The sequence below is a fragment of the Clavelina lepadiformis genome, chromosome 3 (genome assembly GCF_947623445.1).
Source record: "Clavelina lepadiformis chromosome 3, kaClaLepa1.1, whole genome shotgun sequence".
NCBI lineage: Eukaryota > Metazoa > Chordata > Ascidiacea > Aplousobranchia > Clavelinidae > Clavelina > Clavelina lepadiformis.
This window is the reverse complement of record NC_135242.1, coordinates 25,038,812-25,061,086: the sequence shown is the minus strand read 5'-3', so window position 1 is coordinate 25,061,086 and position 22,275 is coordinate 25,038,812. Positions and strand designations below refer to the sequence as shown.

The 22,275-nt window shown below is 39.6% G+C and overlaps 2 protein-coding genes across 5 annotated transcripts; both read left to right on the top strand.

The window, feature by feature from the left end:
* The first annotated feature begins 2,013 nt into the window (after positions 1–2,013).
* LOC143450638 (antiviral innate immune response receptor RIG-I-like) lies at positions 2,014–5,862 on the top strand. Of its 2 annotated transcripts, XM_076951269.1 has the most exons (13): positions 2,112–2,120; positions 2,191–2,318; positions 2,458–2,583; positions 2,816–2,872; positions 3,107–3,226; positions 3,338–3,464; positions 3,720–3,851; positions 3,998–4,157; positions 4,379–4,553; positions 4,681–4,823; positions 4,903–5,073; positions 5,157–5,290; positions 5,359–5,862. In XM_076951269.1, the coding sequence occupies exons 4-13, from the start codon at positions 2,860–2,862 to the stop codon at positions 5,600–5,602; spliced, it is 1,419 nt and encodes a 472-aa protein (XP_076807384.1). In that variant the 5' UTR covers positions 2,112–2,120; positions 2,191–2,318; positions 2,458–2,583; positions 2,816–2,859; the 3' UTR covers positions 5,603–5,862. The 2 variants fall into 2 exon arrangements, with proteins under 2 accessions (XP_076807383.1, XP_076807384.1); XM_076951268.1 differs by having other exon boundaries at positions 2,014–2,318.
* A 1,189-nt stretch (positions 5,863–7,051) lies between these two features.
* On the top strand, positions 7,052–22,081 carry LOC143448883 (uncharacterized). Of its 3 annotated transcripts, XM_076948805.1 has the most exons (7): positions 7,052–7,206; positions 7,750–7,823; positions 16,427–16,507; positions 18,524–18,677; positions 19,953–20,014; positions 20,272–20,439; positions 21,683–22,081. In XM_076948805.1, exons 1-7 carry the CDS (start codon positions 7,146–7,148, stop codon positions 21,923–21,925), a joined length of 843 nt encoding a protein of 280 aa, XP_076804920.1. In that variant the 5' UTR covers positions 7,052–7,145; the 3' UTR covers positions 21,926–22,081. The 3 variants fall into 3 exon arrangements, with proteins under 3 accessions (XP_076804920.1, XP_076804922.1, XP_076804921.1); XM_076948807.1 differs by lacking the exons at positions 7,052–7,206; positions 7,750–7,823 and adding an exon at positions 12,088–12,144 and having other exon boundaries at positions 21,683–22,079; XM_076948806.1 differs by lacking the exons at positions 7,052–7,206; positions 7,750–7,823 and adding an exon at positions 13,098–13,163 and having other exon boundaries at positions 21,683–22,079.
* Positions 22,082–22,275: the final 194 nt, after the last annotated feature.

Genomic DNA, 22,275 nt, shown 5'->3' with positions numbered 1-22,275 from the left:
GGTAAATTCGCTGTAAGTTTATAACAAAACAAACGAAACTTTTGTAGCATTTTCTGGTGTTTGACGGCGCCTTTATGCTCACAAAACATTATCACAGTTGATAGCGAAAAATATAATCTACGATACGAATTTTATGGTGTGGTGTCAAACCAACAACGACTCGATGAATTCTGGGGTTGGCAGCCGCGCTAACCTTTCATCGCCATTGTATTGCATTGTATTGAGTTCCCGGTTTAATTGACTCAGTTAATGTTCCATATGAAGACATGACGTACGAAAGATAAACATCATATAAAACCTCTGCTGTGCATCCACTAAATATTTCATGAACACCCAGCAGACACATGTAATCACCCGTTAGAGTAAATATTTATAGTCAAACAAAGGTAAATTAAGATTCTGTTGGATGTCTTACGTAGGACTTTAAGAAACATGTTTAGACCAATCAGAAAGCAGCCTGGTTGGTGTTGTTTTCTAGCCTGGGAATTAACTTAACAGTTGGCGTGCTTCAATGTCCCAGGTCGGGTGCAGTATTAGACTAAACATAGCAAGGAAAATAGCTAAAGTTGGGCTTTTGATGCCAAAACTTCTGGTGTTGATTTTACGATTCTGTAAAAAAGCTTGAATCATGGTTTTTTGATGGCATTTTATTGAATGGTATTCCAAAACATACTAAATTGACATGCAAACATTCAGAGAGCCGTATAGAGTATTTTTAGAGTAATCAGTGTTTTGGTAAATTCGCTGTAAGTTTATAACAAAACAAACAAACTTTTGTAGCATTTTCTGGTGTTTGACGGCGTCTTTATGCTCACAAAACAACGGTAGCCTACCTCCCTTTCATCTGCATTCAATTAAACGCAATTGTGTTAAACAGCGTTGGTAGTGAATAAAACATAAATTACTAAATTTTGTCACAATATCTCACTGCACGGAGAACATCCATTTTACGTCTCGTGCAAAAGTAGATCAAACATTACGTCAGCAATGAAGTTTTTAAGTCAAGTTTAAAGAAATGTTTGATAAAAAAAAAGTTAAATAAACCGATTAATAATATGTAATATTTAATTAATTAATGAACATAATTAATAAGTTAAATAAACCAATTAATAACGATTTAGTTAACAACTTTATTTACATTTCAACTTGCATTTAACATAAAACAAGAATAAATACTTCGTGAGAAAACAATTTTTTCTGGTAAACTTCTAGCGACTGCCATCGACAAGAAACGCAACTTTTTCGAAACTAAAACTCAATATTAAACAATTACTATTGATATAAACCTGCTTTGCCAATAAATAACAATGGTGCCACAGTGATGTCATTAAACAACGCCCGGTAGCAGGAAAAATTACGAACTTACTTATAGTCACGTGACAAGTAGATTAAGTAATTAAAGTTTGAGTTATGTGCAACGCTATATACAAGCTTAGAAAGCATAAAGAAACCAAAAACTATTTTGCTGAATACAATAAATATAAATTGCACGCTGGAAATGGCGTAATATGAATACGGTTAGAGTTGCTGTTTAAACAATGAGAAGGCAGAAATGTTTATTATTTCTTTTGAAATTTACTCATTACTTGTCAGCTCTAAGATAGACTGTTTCAGGAGGCAGAACAAGGCCTTCAGCAAAAACAAGGCCTTCTCATCAAAGCTAAATTAATGCGAGTTTATTTGCTCAGTACTGGTCCCACCTTTAAACAAACAATTCTCAGCAAAAGAAATGTATCGTCGTTGGGGAATAACCGACAAGATTTTATTGCTTTGACTTTATATTTCATATAATTGATAATATATTACTTGTTTAACCAAATTTAAGTGATACTTTGTACCGTTTTTAGTTTATTGTAAACAAATTTTTCTTACTATTTGAACAGTTGAAACAAAGTATTCGATATTTGTTTAAAACAAATATGAAAAAGGTCTAAAACGACGCTCTTTATTATATGAAGTAACATCAACTTAAGTGGGTTTATTACGTTCACCTCCTGGCATCCTTAATTTTTTCCTTGTTGTTTGCAGGGTGAGGAAATTCCCGTAACAATCTCCATGGTTTTCGAAGATTCATGTTCATAGTCTTTTGTTACAAGCTGCTCTCTGTTTATTACTGAATGGTATTGCTTATTGAATTAAGTTTGTACACTTTGAATAAATCTCATAAAATAAAACAAAGATGTCTTCTAGTTCAGCGGATAACAGCCTGAAAGTGCAACAAATTAAGAAAAACCGGACTTATATTGAAGACAAACTTGAGCCCTTAGCTGCGTGTTGCATTGCTCAAGTCTGCAAGGCAAATGGAGTTTTTACTGATGGTGACTATTAAATAGTTGGAGGGATAAGTTCTGTGCTTCGATATCTGATTGCAGTGTTTCCAAGTTTTGTTGCTTTATTTTGAATATTATTTTGTAAGCCATTTATAGAAATTCAAACAACTTTAAACGATGTTTTTAGACGAGTTTCGAGCCGTGCGTTTATCTCAACAGTCTGATGCAGCCCCCGCTTTGTTGGACAAACTTTTGGAAAACCAACACAAGCCAAATTGGTACGGAAGCTTCATTGAGGGGCTCAAAGACAATGGTGAGATGGATACAGTAGCTGCTGCTGAAAGCACTGAAGTGGTAACACTGTGACACCCTCTGCTAGGGATAGTGGTTGGGTGTTTTATGGGGCTTGTTATTAAGAATTGCTGCAAGTTATTTCAAACCTATAATTGTTTTGATTAAATTAAAATATCTTTCATTTGTGTTTGCCATAGATTTGTCATCGAACAAAATCATAAACATTGCATTATTCAGGTTTTGTTTTTCAGACCTGGAGTGTGTGGTTGATCACATTGAGGGAAGAATCAAAGAAATGTTTCTAGAAGGTAACTTTTTACAAATGTTAGGTTCCCATGATCAAGCATTTTGTTCCTTTCGTATTTATTTAATGCAATGTTTGATGCTTGTTTCATTTTCTGAAAATAATTTTACTAGTTCGGATGATTGTCGAAGAAGTTAAAAACTTCAATTGTTGATAATCAAGTTTTTGCTTTTCCTTGAACAATTGAAGAGAATTTAGCCCCAAATTTTTTTTCTTGAAACATTTTTTGCATTTTCAGAAAAAACTACAGTGAAGTTCAGCGCTGGATCAAAACCAGAACTCTGTCTCAGAGAATATCAAGATGAACTTGCCACTCCAGCATTGAATGGGAAAAATAGCATGATTGTTGCACCTACAGGTAAATTGAATGTTTCAGCATATGCAAAGAATGTACCGAATGCTGGTCACATTGAAGCATTATTTGCAGCACATGATGCAAAACATCATGATGTTTATCTTTAATATCCAGGTAGTGGAAAAACCTTCGTTGCCTTAAAAGTTTGCATCGAACACTTAAAGTCCAGTTCTGATGCCAAGGTCATATTCTTGGTGCCGCGAGTTCCGCTGGTGGAACAGCAGTTCAACTTGTTCAAGAAGTAATTTAAGTGAAACTTTGCAACTATACAAATAGTTTGTTTTGATGTGAAATTTAAAGTTTGAAGAGAAGTTTGTCTCCACTAATAGTATTCATGAATTGCTGAAAGTTTGTGTTATTTAAAGTAATTGAAACTCCACAGAATTATTTGCTTTTAAACAGAAATTATAAAAGTTCGTGTTAAAGCAACTGGAAAACCACTCAACAGAATTACTTGCTTGTAAACAAAACTTACAAAATCCATGCTTTGATGCAGACATCTGCCTGAAGAAGAAGACATGATATTCAAAGTCACCGGGGAAATGAGCTCGAGCATTCCTGTTCATATTTCAGTTGAAAGACATCATGTCACCATCATGACAGCTCAGATACTATTGAACATTTTGAAGTAGGTGTTTGACGATAATCTGTTTAAGTTAAACATGTGTAATGTGTTTAACAAACACTAAGCACATTAAGCCTGCCATAGGCGGTAAATATCTTGAAACATGAACATTTTACAAAAGTTACAAGCAAGCTCTGTTCTTTATCCAGGGACGGCCTGATGACAATCTCAGACATATCTTTGTTGATATTCGATGAATGCCACCACGCTGTCAGGAACGATCCATACGGCATGATAATGAATTGTTACCTTGATATGATGAAAGAAAATGCAAGTAGGACAACTCACTCAGGCAAAAGACTCCCCCAGGTTTGTGTTTGGCTCACGTCATCTCATTGGCTCGTGTCTTAGATATGTCTACAGTGAAATTATTGGGTATAATTAATACTTTGCACATTATGCCAGAGATTAAGACATGTGCCTACTTATGGTAGTGACAGTTTTATAATCAATAATCACAAAAAGGATTTTTTTTAGGTGTCAATCAACATATTTGTGTGACAAAGTTTTAAATTTTTCAACTTTATTAGATCTTGGGGATGACGGCATCACCTGGAATGGGAAAAGCTAAAACCATGATCAAGGCTGAAGAAAACATAACAACTTTGATGGCAACACTGGACATTACAATCGCTCCAACTCAAGCCAATGAAACGGTTGGAAATCTACAAGATCGCAACACTGCAAGCGATGCTACTGTAAATTGTAATGTATAGTAATTTAAACTACATCGACTTTCCGTGTTTCTACATTGGTCGACTAACTTTAAAGCAAGTTTGTAGACAAATTCTTTTAACATAAACCATAAACCCAAAAAGTTCATTTTTTAAAGGCAGAAGAAGAACGGACAACATGCTGGCTTATGACGACAGTGGTCACGTGAAAAGAGAACGAGAAAACAAGATTCGTGTTGAAATGACCGATGAGATTCTTAAAATAATGAAAGATCGCGATCCAAATGTATTAAAATCACAGGTAAAATATAAATGAAAGTAAAATTGTTTGAAAAATCTTCTAAAGCTTCAAACGTTATGTGATGTCGTTGTTGTCGTAGATCCGTAAAATTCAGGAGAAACTTGAGAAAGATAGAAGCTTTGTGAAGACAGTAAAAGAACACAAGGAGAAACAAAAAGTTCCTGATGACAGGATGATCTACAAGTTGAGTTGTTTGTGGTGCAAAAAAACTGTCACGTCATCACAACATCTCAGACACATAAATATGCAGGTAAATTTGATATTTTGTTGCACTGAATTTTGCCAGCACTTATATTTTTCCTCATTCAGTTGCTAAAAATATTTACATTCTAGCATCGCGTTGTGGTGGACCCAAAGTTTCCCAGCCTGGCTTACTTCCTTGAAGTCCCGGATGGAAATGAAGGGAAGCAAATTGGTGATGACGAGTTTGTCATCGGGAAGATTTTGTGCAAAAACGATAAATGCAGGTTTGTTGCAGAAACAAATCTGAGATGTTACAGAAACAAATTTTTGGATATTTTCTGTTGGTTTCCAGGCGACAGTGGGGACTGCGCATGCGCTATAAGACGTGTCCGATCTCGGTTCTGAAGATCCAGAACTTCCTCATCACCGACGAGAGAGGATACAGATCAGTGAAGAAGAAGTGGAAGGAGGTTCCATTCAACTCACTGGGCAAGGAGCTGGATGGAGACGATCTGAGAGTTTTGCTCCGAACCAGAGTCCGGAGAGATGGAACCATGGAGCTTGACGACCTAGAAAATGAGGACGTCAACGAATGACGTGCTGATGACACATGAATTACGTCATAAACATCATAAATGGCTTCATGTAGTTAGGTCAAATGTTTTGTGTAATTGCACCTTTTTCCTGGTAATTGTTTCCATTTATTGGTCATTTTATGTTTGTATTTCATCGCTAAAACGAAGATATTTGCTACAATTGTCTCCACTGTCTCGTCATAATCATGCAACTGTGATTTGTCATCGCCCGCTGTAATCGTTGTTATGTGTGTAAAATAAATTACTGCAGTAAATGTAAATTTGGCAGCACGTAGCAGTGATGCACGTTTCGGTTTCAGCCACAGGCGGCGATCCGTGTTTTCGTGTAAGTTACAACCATTTTAAAATTCGGACATTCTCAATCGAGCAGAGTTAAGTCATCGAACTGGGTATTGCGCAATCATCCACAATTTTCCTATCGTTTTACGGTCTCAGGGCGCTATGGATTTCTGAGTTAAAATAATAACCGATGACGTCATCCCAGAGCTGGTGATTAGGTTCATTAACCGGTCAGCATCTAAGTAATGCAGATTTATGAGATTAAGTACAGATTGATGAGGAATTTAAAAGTAGAATGAAAATTCTTTCATCCGTCGTTGGTGGCCATATACTTGGTCGTGGTTTTCACTCAAACCTGATAAAAAGCTTAGCTCTGTTCTTGAAAGGTTTCTGCGGGAAGCGTTAAACCACAAATACTAGAACAAAATTTGGGCAGATTGAAAATCGCTGCCAAGTTTACTGGAATAACATTTTAGTTGGCATTTTCAATTCACTCCTGATTCTTCAACTCCCATCAATAAATTCTTTTAAGTTTACCGACTCGCTTCTCCGCGCGATTTCCATTATTACGCGTTCACCATTTTCCTAATGAGCACTTCGGGCTTATCTCTCCGCATCTGGGAGACGTCAATTTACGCGAGACTTTTATCGCCATGTGGTGGTTAAGGATGCCACGTCACTATGAGTTTTATTGCGTTGCTTGGACGACTGGTGCGAGTAGAACAAGTTTTAGTGGAAGGTTTGGAAAGTTCATGTACAACCTGCACATACGTCATACAGCGTCAGGATGGAAATAGCTCCAAATTATATTTTTCTGATTATGACGTCATAAGAAGCAAAGCGATAGTCAAGTGATAGATTAAAATGTATTCTATTTAACTTTAATCTTATCGCAGATAGTTGCATGGAAAGATAACATTTTTTACAAAGAGATCTTTTAAGGTTCCCATAAAAAAGTTAAATATGACATCACAATAGAGACACCAACGGTTTGATACAGTTTGTCATAACAAAAATCACCAGGCACGTTCCCAGCAATTAGCTTTCGGCATGTGGTGAAAGTTAAAGCCTTACAGCAATTAGCGAGACCCCGCAAATGGAAGCCACGGTAGAAAGTTGCGCTGTACACCACAGCACGCGGTCTATCAGTTGCATTTGTTGTCGATTTTCTTAGACTTGCTTTCCTATAGTCTGCATTGCTATAGCTTATAGGATCTTTATCTTATAGACGAATGTTCAGATATTAAGCAACTGAAGCCTTGGGATGAATTCGATTTCTGGATTATGCAAGAATCCTGTCAGGGGCATATTTATGTTGTTTGCAGGTTTGTTATTTTATTTTAGCTATTTCTTGAGTTCCATTTTGATCGAAGTTTTCACAAATTCTGGATTAATTTTAAAAATCCAATCGCTAAGTGGCAGCAAAGATCAATATCTCGTGCACAGTGGAACTGTTCATGCAAAGCTCTGGGGACAGGATTTCAAACTTCACTAAAAATACTTTTTACAAAGACTTATACAAGGTTTTGAAATATTTTCAAACGTCACTGCAACTATAACAGGTACCACAAAAAAGAAAATCCTGTCAAACAAAGCTTGATAAACGAAAAACTGCTGACCACTTTAAAGGTGCTGGCTGGTCACATGTTTTTGGTTGCAGCTTGCCAGCGGCAGGCCAGAACCATTTAAGCTAAAACATTTTGTCAGGTTTAGAAGCAAACGGTTCCCGGCGAGTTTAAGAACGTTTAGTTTATTGCTGTTTATAATTTATCTTTATGACGTAATAATTGTGCCAACAAACCAGTCGTTTTATCAAAAAAATTTTTTGTCACAAAGAAGACAATTAAACTGTGTCACGTGTTTTTCAGCTTTCCTCTCGATCACAATCGCCAATAGTGACGTCATTCATGGAAGCGGCAGTGGGGAAGCACCTACAGAAGAGGTAATTTTCTTTTGTTTCTTTATGACGTCTAAAGGTTGGTAAAAACGATCATGTTTACATGCGTTATGACGTAACAGTGAATTATTATTCTCGATTTTGCGAAAAACTTCCATTGAAATCTCATTAAAAATTAATCTTAAAATTTTCAAAATTTCTCTCGCTTTCAGGCGCGATTCCCATAAATAATTCAGGTTTTCGATCCCTCTCCGAGACGACGTCGCCGTTTTCAAAGTTCCAACAACTAAACTATGACGTCACATTCTTCTATTTAAACCGAAACTTTTAAAGTCTAAGATAAGTCTAAAGAAACTTTCAAAGTTGTTTTCAGTGGTGACGTCACCAGCAGTTTGAGGTTCAAGAAAGTTTCATAAAAAAATTGGAAATCTGGTTTCGCGTTTTCAAACTTAGTTTCGTCTAAAGCGTTTTCACATTTCAAAAAAATTCATCAACCGAAACAGAAATGTCCTCGAAGCGCGATTCGACATTGTTAAACTTAAATCGATGATATAAATAATTTCGATTCTGTAAATGACGTAGTGTTCTATTATTAAATGGAAATGGCGGAAGTCTTACAACAGAATCTTGTTTTTAAACTAAGGGTAAATAAATAAATCGGTACCAATTTATTTAAAAAACTTTCGTTTTCACTTGTTCATTGTGACGTCAAAAATAGGCAATTATGTCGTTTAAAGGTAGAAAGCGAAATTTGAATCGATATAAAACTTTCTTCCTGCAACTCTACATCGATGGAATGCAGATTCACTCCACTACATAAATCACGTGCTCACATTTCAAACTCATAAACTTCCTTGTGACGTAACAATTCAATCTCCCGATTTTCCTGATTCATGATTGGTTTAACCCCGTGACGCAGTGGTTGGTTGCATGACTGATGACGTCATAATTGGCCTGCCCTTCGACTTCCTTTTCAAAACGCGGGACGTGCATTGTTGTGCGGCTCCAAGATTTATGGAAGCGACTTCCTGGTTTTTTCATGGAATGCGGAAGTGAAAGTAACATCTAGTTGCTTCCCAACTCATAATTCAAAACTTATCACTTTCGTTTCGTCATTGTTGGCTCATAATTAAATGATAACATCAAACAGAAGGTCATAATCTTCTATTTATTAGCAAACAACGGCAGGAAAAAGAGTTTCGCTTCCAAACTTCCACTTCTGCTGACATCGACGTAACAACGCACATTATGACATTGTCTGGTCGAAGTGAATTTAACTGAGCAGGAAATATGCTTGCGAGTTACCAGCAACCCCTGAAAAGCGGCTCGTTAATTCATTTGATCCTGACACACAGACCACGTGACGAGGCTAGAATAAGGTTTATTAGATTAGGGTTGGTCGTTGCAGAGAGGAAATTGCTTCTCGAAATCCTGCAGGATGAGATTAAGATTTGAGCGGGCGAAGCAGCTTCATCAATATTTCATGAATTCAGGAAAATGCCAGAAAAGCTTCCACGCCCAAGGTCGCTCCGCATTCAATGGCAAGTGTGACGTAACAGAACCGTGTCATCTGCTCAGTTTCTGTGGCAGACAAAGTGCTTTTGTTATTTACAGCTTTGCGAAGATTTTGATTGAAATATTGTTCCAGAATCGACTAAAACATTGTTGGAGCACTCTAACATGAGTGTTGTGCAGATGATGCGGTTGAGCAGACTCAGTTATAACGATGACATTTTAAGCATCAAAGCGCTCCACCTTGCAGCACCTTTAATAGAAACCGGTACGTTGGAACCCTAGCGTACCATGATCACGCCAGGTACCACCAGTCGTTGGAGGTGAGGAATTGAAAGTTGATCGCTTTTGAGGAAGAGAAAAAAGCAAAAGATGGGCGGGTCCCGCTATATGAGCCTGCAACGAAGGACAACTGCAGCAGATGCAACTCAGTGACGACACTGTCGTACGTGGCGCCGTGACGTTAAAATACGAAGGGCGTGGCAGTTAAATTTGGGCGTGGTTGGTTGGCGCTGTAGAGCAAGGACACTGTCATAGTGCGAATGATTTTAACCCGTAAGTCATGTATCGATTAAATTTTATCAAAAGTTTAGTTCGGCAACGAATATTTTAACTTAAAATCTACTTAATAACTTTGTGTTGGAGAAAAATTCAACTTTTGCTTTTACACGTCATAATTGAATTTGTGAGCGATGCTCTTTTTCGCAGAAGAATGTTTTTTACAAATTTTAGCAATCTGCAATAAATAACAATTCCAACCTTGAGTTGGTAAAACTTTTGACCGCAAGTAACCCTCACAATTGTGATGTAACAAATGAGTCTGGCACGCTTCCCGTGCAATTTGCGTCATTAGCGAGTCGGTGTGCAAAGAATTAATTAAAGCGACGACAGAATCGATGTTGAACGCGAAATTGCTCCGAATAGAAAAGTTGATTTTGCTTTTCAAAATATAACTTTTTCCAAATATGGTAAACAAAGCGCGATTACATTAATTTTGACTGAACGTTTTCCCCGAATTGTTGTTATGACGTAAGCTTATTGGTCGGTTTCTGTTTGAATAGAGCAAAAGTTCTTTGTCTATTTTGCGACCCATGCAGTTTTTTAGGCATTCCATCTGTGAAGAGTTGAGATATAAACATTTATTAAATACTTTCGAAAAAAAGTCACGACTTTTTCTTTGTTGGGGTGTTAAACCTTCTTTGTGACGTCATATTAGGATGCAATCCCAGCCAGAATATATTAGGTTTAATATTTATCATCACAATGAGCATTTTAACGACATAAACCATGGCACAGGTCGTTCATTTGATGGGAGCTAATAAAAACTTTGTAGCATGGTACCGGTGTAGGGATTATGTCGTCATAAAGCTTCTTTTATTGCGTAACTGGCAGAGCCTGCTCACAATGTGTTTTATCACGTTTTAATGACACGACAGCAACGAGGCTACAAACGAACTGTGGTAGTCAGCCTGCTGCAAGGCTGCTAGCTCGGCAACAAAGACATAGGCTAGCTGGTTGGAGATCGAGATAAGCGCCTAGCATATGTACTTTCTGCGCAGTAGCAACAGTTATTCAAGGTTAGCATCTGGGAAGCCTGTTAAGTCGCCCAGCTGCCAGAAGGACGACTAAAACCTTTAATGAAATTTGCTTTGTCGCCCAACATAGTGCTTTGTAACGTCATAGAAAAGGCATTAGTGATGTAAGGAAGGTTGAGCGTGTGCCGATGTATGGAGGGTAACGATTCTACTTTGCTATGTCAACGCTGGACAACATTAAGCTAATACCACGGCTTCAGCCTTATCAATGTTCTTATCGCGATTAATACCCGTTCTCGTGTGACGTAATAAAGAACATACCCTTTCGAAGAGGTTTACTGAAAGGAGACAGTTAAGTTTGAAGCGAGAGACCGAAGTGAGGGGTTGATGTGTTACAGTTTCAAATCATGTTGAAACATCGAGCTGGCAACTGCATTCATTCTATTCTAGGAGGTTTTAGGCATCCGACGTTTTGTTGTAAGTCTGCTGCCAGCAAGTGTTAGTCATGACAGCAGCGCACGAGACGTGACAGGTGTCATTACTCAGTTTGGAAGTTGCCAAGTGACTCGTTGCACGCATTGAAGGGTGTAAAAGTGCAAGGACTTTCGCCTGGCCTTAGTTTAGAATGTTCCGTACACTTAGCGATCTGACGCGTTGAATGACTTAACAAAGCGTTCGATTTTGATACTTTAAATAGAACGCCTTTTTACAGTACGAGCGATCAGGGCGCAAGTATCGCGGAAATTATGAAGCATTGTCTCCCAGGAAGGAATGGATACTATTTCATAGCATTCATTTTACGGCTCCAGGAAGGAAGCCATATAAATATAAAATATGCTTTTTTCCTATGTTTTCGAGCGCGTAAAGCGATCCATATGCGCTTGTGTCACGTGTTCTGTCGTATGCTGATATCCTAGTTCTCACAGATATGCATACTTGTGATAATATTTCGTCCTTTGTTACCTAATAATCGCCATTGTGTCATAGCCCTAGTGTCAAGACAGATGACGTAGAACCGGTCAAGCGCTCAATACTGGTTCGCGATTGTGCGCTAGTAGATATTTCTGCGACGAATTTGGAATATTTCGGGCGCGTTCGTGTTCTATCGCTGTCACGTGTCACCGCGAAATGCACTGACTTCCCGACAAAGCTCCCGGATGTGTCAATTCATCACTTCAGCGCCAAACGCCATCTACGTCTGTAGAGTACATAACATGGCAGTGACGTGGCGTGTTTAAGCTGGCGTCGGCGCCAACTGCACAAAATCGAGTGACGTAATGCTTATCGTGACCGCACACGATGTACAGGAGCTTTATAAGGTAAAAAGGTTTCGTTTAAGCTATGTGTGTAGCTGCCATAATGAGACAGCTTTTACATGGGTTGCTGCATTGTGTTCGAGCAATGAAATTCGCCTTAAGTGTTGATGAATAGACTGAATGAGGACAAGCGTAGCCACAAAACCGCATGCGCTTGTGGAATGACAATCGAAGCTATTTAAATTTAGTCGCATGTGTAATTGCGTGGGCGCATTTGCATTCAAAATCAAATTACAACTGTAATTTATCCTCTTCGTTGTACTGATAGCTGCTAGATGATTGGTTGAGTCAGGTCACGTGATCTTTCTTTCCGACTCCCTAAAGCTGCGAAGAGTTAAATCATATTTCGTGGATCGAGTTTCATAAAATTACCGATGACGTGTTTCCTTCGTTCCGTGCAGCGGCTGCTTCGCGATGAACGACGAGATCACATTAATCTTAAATGAATTAAACCAACGCGCTCTCTATAATTATTCTAATTTCGGCAGATTGGAAAGCAACGGCCGCTCCCGTTGTTTACCCGTGACATGGAATTTAAATTGAAAATAACCGACATAAAGCTCCTTGCAGGCAATCCATACACCGCCACCTCTGCCCACTCAGCCACGAGCGCCAGCTGTCATAATTGACCGTTGTGATGTCACAATAGAGGACGGTTGTCTTCCAAAATTGGCCTTTTATCTCGCACAAGTGATGAGCGTTTTGCCTCAATGTAATTGGGTTAGAGCTGCGTGTCAGTGCTTGTTGTGTACAGGTCGCTCTTGCTTTGATACGAGACGCGCTAATATGGAATATTGGCGTCTTTATTGGACGCGATTTGTCTCTTGAATCACCCCTCAAGTGCTTGGCACCGCTATATATACCCCTCATGTTCGACCCCCAGCATAACTTGCGCGATTTGTCGTCTCATGATCATTGTGTCGTCACGAGTCTTTTTTCTCACGTTTGTTGAAATCGAGTTGTTGGACGCAATGGGGTTGATCATTGTAGCAAGTGGCGCGGTGGCGTATGGCGAGGAATCGGTAATAAGTGATGTCATAATTGATCGCTTTACATGTTATTGGACGTTGTAGCGAGCGGGCTTAAATGATGCGACATACGAAGGATTTTTGCGCGTTTCAGAACTCAAGGAAGCGGAAAAAGCTGTCAAAAGATTCGCGTAATGACATCACTTGGCATTTGTTCGCTTTCCCACGCTATAGCGCATTGTGACGTAAGAAACGATAATATAGCTGAGAAGAAAACGCAGTGAACGACCTTGTGAAAGCATTTGGCACAGATCGGTTTAGGCTTTGCATTATTTCGTGGAAGTTTTTTTACTTTAGAAGTCGGTCAAGTTCGTTTATTTTTCATACGTTGAGTGCAAAAGCAAAGTGTTCTAGAATTTCATCAGCGATATCCGGTGTGGTCAATAACCTTATTTGGCGCGATTACATCATCATTGAGCTTTCATAGAACACGTGTTTATGACATGTGATACGTTGTCACGCTGGAGATTGTGAAAGAAAGACGAAATAATTGGCAATTCCTTTTGTGTCACGTGGTTTTAATCGTTTTATTATGCCTCCCTCCATTTCATTATGACGTCACATTAACTTTAACGCAGACCTCATAATGACGCGATTGTTTTCTGTGCTTGTGGGGAGGGCGTGTGGTGCAACTTTGAAAAATGCTTCAAATTTTTTGCCGGCTGGCTTATTCTAGAATCAACCGCTTCGAATTTCTGAGAACTCTTGACAAGATGACGTCATTTTGTTTGTGCACCAGCTTCGCGCATGACTGAACACGTGTTATGAGGTAACAAAGCGACTTTGCTAAAAGTAACTTTCCGTCACTTCAGCTTTGAAGGCGCCACTGGACGTCGGTGATATTTCTGTCAGGCCAGCTCTAACCCGATCAACTGAACGTCGATTTCCAAAATCTGACCTTAACCTTCTGTTGTCGACGCCAGACAATCGTGCCGTTGTCCTTGTTTACATGATTTCTATGCCAGCAGCAAGACAGTGACGTAGTTGTCGACCTAATTATCTGTGTTGAAAATTGGTCAGAACAAGAGATATAAAAATCGAGGTTCGGTTCGTTTTATTCTACTTAAGCGAACGCGAGCGGAATGCAGATAATATCAGACAAGAGGTTGGAGGGTTCGTTGAAATTCGCGTAATTGACGGAGCCTAAAATCCGGAATTTAAAACATTGTGGCGTCACAATAAGTCGGATGCTTAATTTGCGAAAAAGGAAGGGGGGAATGCGAACGACGATTTGAGACGAATAATTCAATTGTCTCTTCATCGCGGCTGCTTCGTAATATCGCGTCGACATCTGCTTTTTATCAAGTGGGTCGATAGCCCTCGAGTCTTTATATCTGGAGCCCTTCAATTCAACCGGCTCAGTCCGCGCTTGTATTCTTCAATTTTACCGACGTTTTCGACAAATAATTTTGAATCGCGACGAAAGCTCCGTTCAAGCCGCGAATTCATCGAGATTATGGTTGCCTAGCAACCGAAGCGATTCCCCGTTCATGGCTGGACTTGGATTTATCGATGTCGCGGGCGTTTTTTACCTGAATCTCTTGAATTATTAAATAAATTCTAGAAAGTCGGCCATGATTTGAGTTTTCTTCGTCATCTCAATGCGTGGCTCAGTTCTATGAGACCGCGCGCCGGGCTTCAAGACCCTGCGGGTTCAAAGAATTGGGGTTATTTGCTTTATGCGACGTGGCGTTTGCTGTTACGTAATGATAGCTGTAATGATGACGTAATAGCGCGTTACACAAAGAGCAGTTGAGCATCGATTCGTGCACACGGCGCTTTAGAGCGACAAGGGCGGATTGCCGAGATTTCTTGAGCGATGTAAAAACGTTAGGAATGGCGAAAGAAAAAAGGATTTCGCCTGATAACGTCAGTTTTCATTTAAGCCACAGGTGTTTTAATTGAAACCGGCCGCGTGACGTCAAAGATGTATTAGAGTAACAAGACAGAAAGACGATTGGTTGTGGTCGCCAGGTTATACGCAGTTCAGTCGCTTTACTAAGCTACAACCTTCGCGCAGTTACTTAGCGATGACTGGCAGGTAGCCTGGCAACTAAGATGAAGGTTGAATGCGAGATCGGGTGTTAAATGAATCTCTGCCGCATCTTGAGTTCTCTAGCGCGGCGAGAAGGTCATAGTTTAGTCGAGAAAAATCTTGTTCCGTTTTCATACCCTGTTGAAGATTTTTGGCACCATGACGATCCACTTCTGACCGTGTGCGCGCCATACGTCATCACTGATGACGTCGTGTAGCACCGCAGCGGATTGACATGGTGTCAGAGACCTTCCGGGGTCCCATCAACGCGGAAATGAGATATTAAGGGAAGTAGATACGAGCAAGGATCGCCCATGCATAAGAATACAGCGCCAGGTGTTTCGTGTGATGTGGTTTGGACGCAAGATCAAAGGCAATAACACGTAATAACCTACTTTCAGTCTGTGTCGCCTCGAGCAATTGGTGACGCATTTTCAGGATTTTACGCCCAGTTTGAGGCTGATATTAAATTCCTTGTCCGCTTTTTTGCCAGGGGCGACCGATTCATGACAATTTTGCAATCGCTTTGTTCTCTCAGCTCCAAAAGGGCAGAGGTTATTAAATCGTTTTCAAATTGACATCCACGAGAATTCGGGCGGCGCCTGGACACTGAAAGCGAATAACGAAGCCAATTCCCGCAGTGCTGCTTCCAATATGGAAGAAACGCCGCCTTCAAAGAGGCGAAGGCCTTTACTCCCACAAGCATTTGAATTACTCACACTGTGTTGTTGTTGAGATAGTCTCATTCAAATCCGGTCTTATTGAGAATTTTCAAGATTTATGCGGTAATACTTTACGTTTAATGACCTAATAAAGCTAACAATCAAAGACAGGTATGGCGCAATAAGTTGACGTAATTTGCGGTCAAGTGCTTAAATTTAGCTTTAGCGTTTAACTCTCGATAAAAGAGGAAAATTTTTTTAAAGATGTCGTTATCCTTGGTACAAACCCAAATTTACAGCAAAGAAAATGACGCCAGTGCCCATTTAAGGCTACCAGTTGGATAACGGCTTGCGTAACATCAGCAATTGATGCGTTAAGTTAAACATAGTCGGCGTTCCTGAACACTAACTCAGTGTCTGTGGGCCAACTGAGATTTCTTTGTACTGAAAAAACCTTTCGCCCACACACACATTATTTAAATGAGCATGACGTCTTTGTTACTAAATGTTTCTCAGTTTGACGTGGCGAATAGTAACAGCTATGTTTTTTCTTTTATCAGGCCGATAAGCTTTATTATGAAAACTCCTCAACTGTTGCTGGAACTGAGATCGAAGTTTGTGTCGGATTCGCAAATTGGACGGTGAGTTTATTTTTCCAGCGATTTTGTCAAATTTATTTGGTGATTGTTACGCTTTTTGTCGTCATAATGCAGTTAAATGACCGGAAAGATACAAAAAACAACAAATCACCGCCGTACCACTCAACTTCAGTCGCTTTTAGAGATTAAAGAACATGCCAGAAATAGTTTGCTGATGATGTAATGGTTACATAGCTCAGTACTCAATCTGGGCTTGTGGTGTTGAAGGCACTCGGGCGTGTCGATGGTAGCTTTATTCATCCGGGCTATTTCACACAGAAATCTTAAACTGGGTGGGATAATATCAACAGATATCAGGTTATTTTGGGAGGGGGCCCATCTATCCGCAAATGTCGCTTTTAATAGCTCCACTCGCGGCATCGCGTCTTTGAAATCTGGAATTTCTCACACCATTAAATTGAGACGTCATTTCCGGTTGTAGTTTCTTGCATTCCCTGAAAACTTGGCCCGTGATCACTCATGCGTAACATGCCTACTTCTTATCTATAACGTCATAAATAAACGACTCAAATTTGCAATAATATGCATTTCGGCCTTGAGATCGGGATTTGGAAGCTGTCGTGTGAACTGAAAGGTGACCATTTGGTGTTTCAGTGACGGAACAATGCAGGAAGCGATATTGTCTGTGTTCCCACAAAACACTTGATACAAGCGAATATTTCGCCGGTTAGTTGATTAGAAGTTATCCATTTGAGCAAACAACATGTGCTATGTCAATATTTTGTCAGGATATTTTGCAAACATTGTGAAACGGTTCAGAAAACTTTTAAAATTGTTGCGTCATAAACACATAATGTGGGGACATCGTATTTCACCAAAATTAGCAACAATGCTTCCGGTGTTTCCAAATTTTGGCGCAAGGGACTTTCCAGTAATGAGATCGCTGTAAAGTCAGATGTTTGGCTTCTGACAATATTGCTTTGATGCCATATATAGGGACGCCCCCTAATGAGTCAACATTCCATAGAAATGTCATCAACCTAAGACTGGTTAACTTAAACGAACATAAATTTCTGCTGGCAGTAAATTTCTATGTAGAAACAGATTTGAATTAAAATCAGCTTGGCTGGATGTTTTATGACGTAATAGTGCTTATTCCATTTGACGCAACAATGCGGATTTGTTTGCTAGGCTTGCTTCACAGCTGGTTAAAAACTTCTTGCAATTTACTCATTTTATGTTTAAAAAACTCTCTGTGGGAACCAGAAGAAATCTTCGTTCGAGCAAGAAACTTTGTATCAAGCCCTCTCAATTCCCAAAGCTAAGAGAGATTTTGCGTTTGTTATGTTTACAATCGGTCGTTTATTGCGTTGGTTTTAAATGCGAGGCGCATAAAAATATTTGACTATATTCAAATGTTAGCAATAAAATTCATTTTTGTTGATTTTTTTTTCACTGAAAATGTTAGGTTCGACTTTTGCTCAGTAAATTTGGTTTTGAAGCAAAGATTTGTCTCAAGAAACTGTATGGAATTTTGGTTCGAGGCCAAAGCTTCAAAACAAGAATTTAGCCGAAAACAAGATTTTACCCGCGATTTTAGGAATGTAATTCAATTCAAATCACCTGCCGCTTCTGCTCTCTGTGACGTCACAACACCTTTTGTGCTCCACCATTATGAGAACTCGGGTCAGACAAAGTGCATCGACGAAAGAAGCGTTCTGTGATAAATCGACCATAATGGCTAAGCTGGCGTTGCAGTGACGTCACATTAATAAGGGTTGTCGATTGCCCCTAATCGTATATGTGGGGGGGCAAACCCATTTTTTATAATTAAGTCGTCTTTGGCTTCACTTAAACATAATTTAACACAATTTTGCCCAAAACACGCAACTTGTTTACGTCAGGTCTTGCTCATTCACATGCTTCAACCGAATATTGCCTTTGTTTGATTACAGTGCATCAATTGTTACGTCAAGCATCGTCACAACACGTCTGTCAACAGTTACAGCGATTTTGTGATGAAGTGTTTTTATTGAATCATGTTTGTGTTATTTTTAGGCTTGCAATTCATCGTTTGCGCTTGAACTTGGAAACACCTTGCATGTCCACCTCAATGTGAAGTCACAATATGTAGTTGTGACGTGTACATGTGATCAAGCGGATCTCTCAAATGCAGCAAACGAGAATTGTGACGTGACAATTTCTGCAAAGGGTGAGTTTACATGTGTTCTGTTCTCATGTTTGAAGCTTGGGTTCGATTCCCTGTCCAGTCATATAAGATCACAGTAAACCAGATTTGATCTTTGAGCGGCAAGGTCACATGATAGAATTGGGTGACCTAGGATACCCAATGTCACCTAGCGTGTCCCAAGGTCGTGTTTGTTCACAGTAAGGAGGGAAACGTGTTGATAAATCATAGAAGCCAGCAAAGGTGGAAATTGCCGAGAATTTGATTCAATTTTGCTAGGAGGTCAGCTAGGTTTGCAGGGCACCTTGCGCGACCCTGTTTAATTAACGACCGCACAAGGGCGTAGCAATGACATGCGCTGTGTTAATCATTGTATTGTTTATTTTTTGCCATTAACTGTGCGGAGCGAAGGTTACGATGCTAACCGTTGTAGATATAGCACAATAAAACACATGCTCACAAACAGTTATCGAGCAATTTCATGGCTAGGCTGGCAATCGCTTGCAATGACCGATATTATGACGTCACAATTGCAGTTTATGAGCCAGTATTTGCGATGGAGTCTTATAACACATTATCTGCAGAGGTATAGGAAGCAATCACCGGCTCATAAACTGCAATTTCCTGAATTTCGGAAAATATTTGTGAAAAATCGACCAACTTGTTTCAACTGAAACAGCGAAATCATCCGTTGCACCGTATTTTGTATTTTAAGATTTTAAAACAGCTTCAACGAGAAAAAATGGCCAAAGCCATCTACTTCATAATCTAGCACCGTTGAGTGGTCGATACCAAAGCGAATGTGACGTCACTATCGTGATTGTATTAACGTCGACACAAACGACAACGATCGAGTGTTTACGTATCTGGGGAGGAAGTGGCCAGATTAATTGATCGGAAAGTACGTCTTTGAAGATAAAAAAGAAACAGAAATTAAGATAATAAAGAAACAAAGAATTTGTGATTGGGGTGGGAGGGTGACATCTGGCGGGCAGTGCTGTGAGTTTTAGCGACGAAATTAATGGGACAAAAATGTTGGGCAAAGACCGCATCTGCCTCAGTGTTTATTCTAGAATCCATTTATGGCAACGTCGCCGCTTGAATTAATTATTTATTCACCCGCAAAAGCGCGTTTTAAACCGCACCCAGCATTGACGAATATCACGATCATGTGATCTGCAATATTATCACGACGTGCAGTGCTTAACCTGGCTCGGTTGGGATTCGAACCACGACTGTCGCCCTTGATGTATTTCACGCATGTGAAGCAACGAGGTTATGTTCTGTTGCATTTTGCAGGTGTCGATTCGTCAAAAGTCAAAAAGGCGACAAGGAACATTTTAAAAGACGTCAGATTCAGCGTAAGTGACGTAACATATAATAACGTTGGTGACTGAAATATTCCAACCTCGAAACTGTGACCAGTGTAGTATAGACGGAAATATGGAATTTTTGAACTCGATTGTCGCTTAACAATCGCTTCAATTGTCGCCCGTGGCGCTGTTGGAATGAGTCGCACAACTTAGTCTCGGTTGAACTGTAATTTTCCAGCGGTTCTTGTAAGACCAGTCATTAACGTTTCGTGTTGACGTCATCATCACCTTTGATCTGTTTCAAGGTTTCCAAAGTTGAGTTTGCGAAGTGCAGCGTCACAGACAAGAGTCTGAGAACTTCCGCATTCGAAGACAATCTTTCAACCTGGATTCCCATCATCGTCGTAATTGGCCTTCTGCTCGTGCTCTCTGCTGCTGCTGGTGTCTGGTGTTGCATGACGAAGAGAAGCAAGGTGGGGGAAATCCAATCAATTTAAAAACGAAATAAACCGAAGCCGATGGGACGCTTAAATTGGAGAATATTTGGGGAAAACCCGCTATTTTTGCTGCAATTATCTCTAAAAAGATTGGTATTTACCCCGAAATGTACTAACCGTCTTGTTATTGGCAATTATTGAAATTAAATATGTTTAAGGACAAGCGACGGAATAACGACAAACCAATTGTTCCTGAAGTAGGACACGTGACTAACTTTTATTGAATCGCAATCATAGAACATTCCGCACCAATCAAATCGTTGTTTTGACAATTCCAGTTGTTCTTTCGCGATTTATCGTTCACCCTGACAACGACACAACGCGACGTTAAATCTTCAATAAATGAATCAACATCAAAGTTTACGCTGAAGACTCTGATCACGTGACAGGGCGCTTTGTGATTTCGTGTCTTGTAAAAGGGGACCGCTGTTGGCTTAATGACGTCATAATATAAAGTAAGAGTTTGAAAAATGGCGACAGTCAAAATTTTAAAGCAGCGGCAAGATCAAAGACGGCATCACGTGATACTGAGGGATATGCCACAGATCAAAGGGGCACGCTCTAATTTCAGTTTGTTACGTCACAGACGAGCATGCATACCCAAAATAGACGCAAATGAAACTACAGAAGCGTTCCTTGTTATTATCGATTCAATGATCTCATTTCGACCATGTAGAAGTTTATAACGGTAGCTCCTACCCTGAGGCCCACGGCTTATACTTTAATTTCTTATGAATCTTCTCTACCAGAAAGAAATTATTGCAGCTAGGACTCCGCAAGTAGAATAAAGTTCGAAACCATTGCCTCAAAATTTTAATTTCGGGAGACAAGGACACTCCTTATGCAATAACAAACTTCTACGACTTTTCGTTGCGTTTAAGCATCGATGAAAACATAAATTGCTTTAAAAATCGATGAAAAGCCTGAATTCCACGGAGATCAAGGTCATTAACGGCCACCCGTCCACCAAATGCGCTTCTGCTGAAATAGATCCATTATAGGACTCAGCGTGACGGCATTCAGCGATGTTTATTGCGACACAAGCGCTAAAGTTCACAACGGACGTCATAGACAGGAGATTATGAAACATTCGAATAATTAATTAATCCTAGCAGTAAAGCTCGGTTGACGCTGTGCATTCAGCAGCACAGCATGTAGCCTAAATCTATTTCAAAATTATACTTTTAAATCTCTTAAATAACGTTGCAATAATTTTTAGCATGTTTTTTCTGATGAGAAAATGCTGAAGGATGACGTCAAAACTAAACCGGAAGGTACCGACAATCCCTGTCTTCGTTACAGCGAAGTCGACGCATTACCACCACCTACTGGCAACACCACAACAATTTTGGACTCCCAACAGATGGCGCAAGATGAATCGGCATACAACAACGGAATCGAACCCTACACCACAAAAGAATTTCTCGCGATTCCAATGGAAACAGAAGAGACTCGACTATAATGAAAATCTTTTATGATCTCATTATGTTCATTATTACATCATTATTGCAGATAATTAGCATGTGGTCACTTTTGTAAAGTTAGAACACAAAGCATGTAAGCCGCACCGAAAGTGGTCTCTCTTGTACGCAAAATACATATTTTGCAAATAAATGTTCAAAAAAATACGTGGCAAGCTTGCATTGCAATACGCCAACTAGCGGTAATATCTTGAGATCAGGCATAAATAATAAGCATAAGATGTCGATTAATTGGACGACAAGTGTATGTTGAGTGATCAACCGATTGAAGACCGAGATAATGATAGAACCTAGACTAATAATAGACGTAGCCAATACCACCTAAGTCAGG

Bases quoted from the DNA above. Each gene is read 5' to 3' on its own strand.
- LOC143448883 (XM_076948805.1), top strand. From the start codon at position 7,146: ATGAATTCGATTTCTGGATTATGCAAGAATCCTGTCAGGGGCATATTT. The intron at 20,015-20,271 runs GTAAGTGACGTA...ATCTGTTTCAAG, and splicing joins TAAAAGACGTCAGATTCAGC to GTTTCCAAAGTTGAGTTTGC. The intron at 20,440-21,682 runs GTGGGGGAAATC...AATAATTTTTAG, and splicing joins GCATGACGAAGAGAAGCAAG to CATGTTTTTTCTGATGAGAA.
- LOC143450638 (XM_076951268.1), top strand. From the start codon at position 2,180: ATGTCTTCTAGTTCAGCGGATAACAGCCTGAAAGTGCAACAAATTAAG. The intron at 2,584-2,815 runs GTGAGATGGATA...TTTGTTTTTCAG, and splicing joins TGAGGGGCTCAAAGACAATG to ACCTGGAGTGTGTGGTTGAT. The intron at 3,852-3,997 runs GTAGGTGTTTGA...TTCTTTATCCAG, and splicing joins ATACTATTGAACATTTTGAA to GGACGGCCTGATGACAATCT.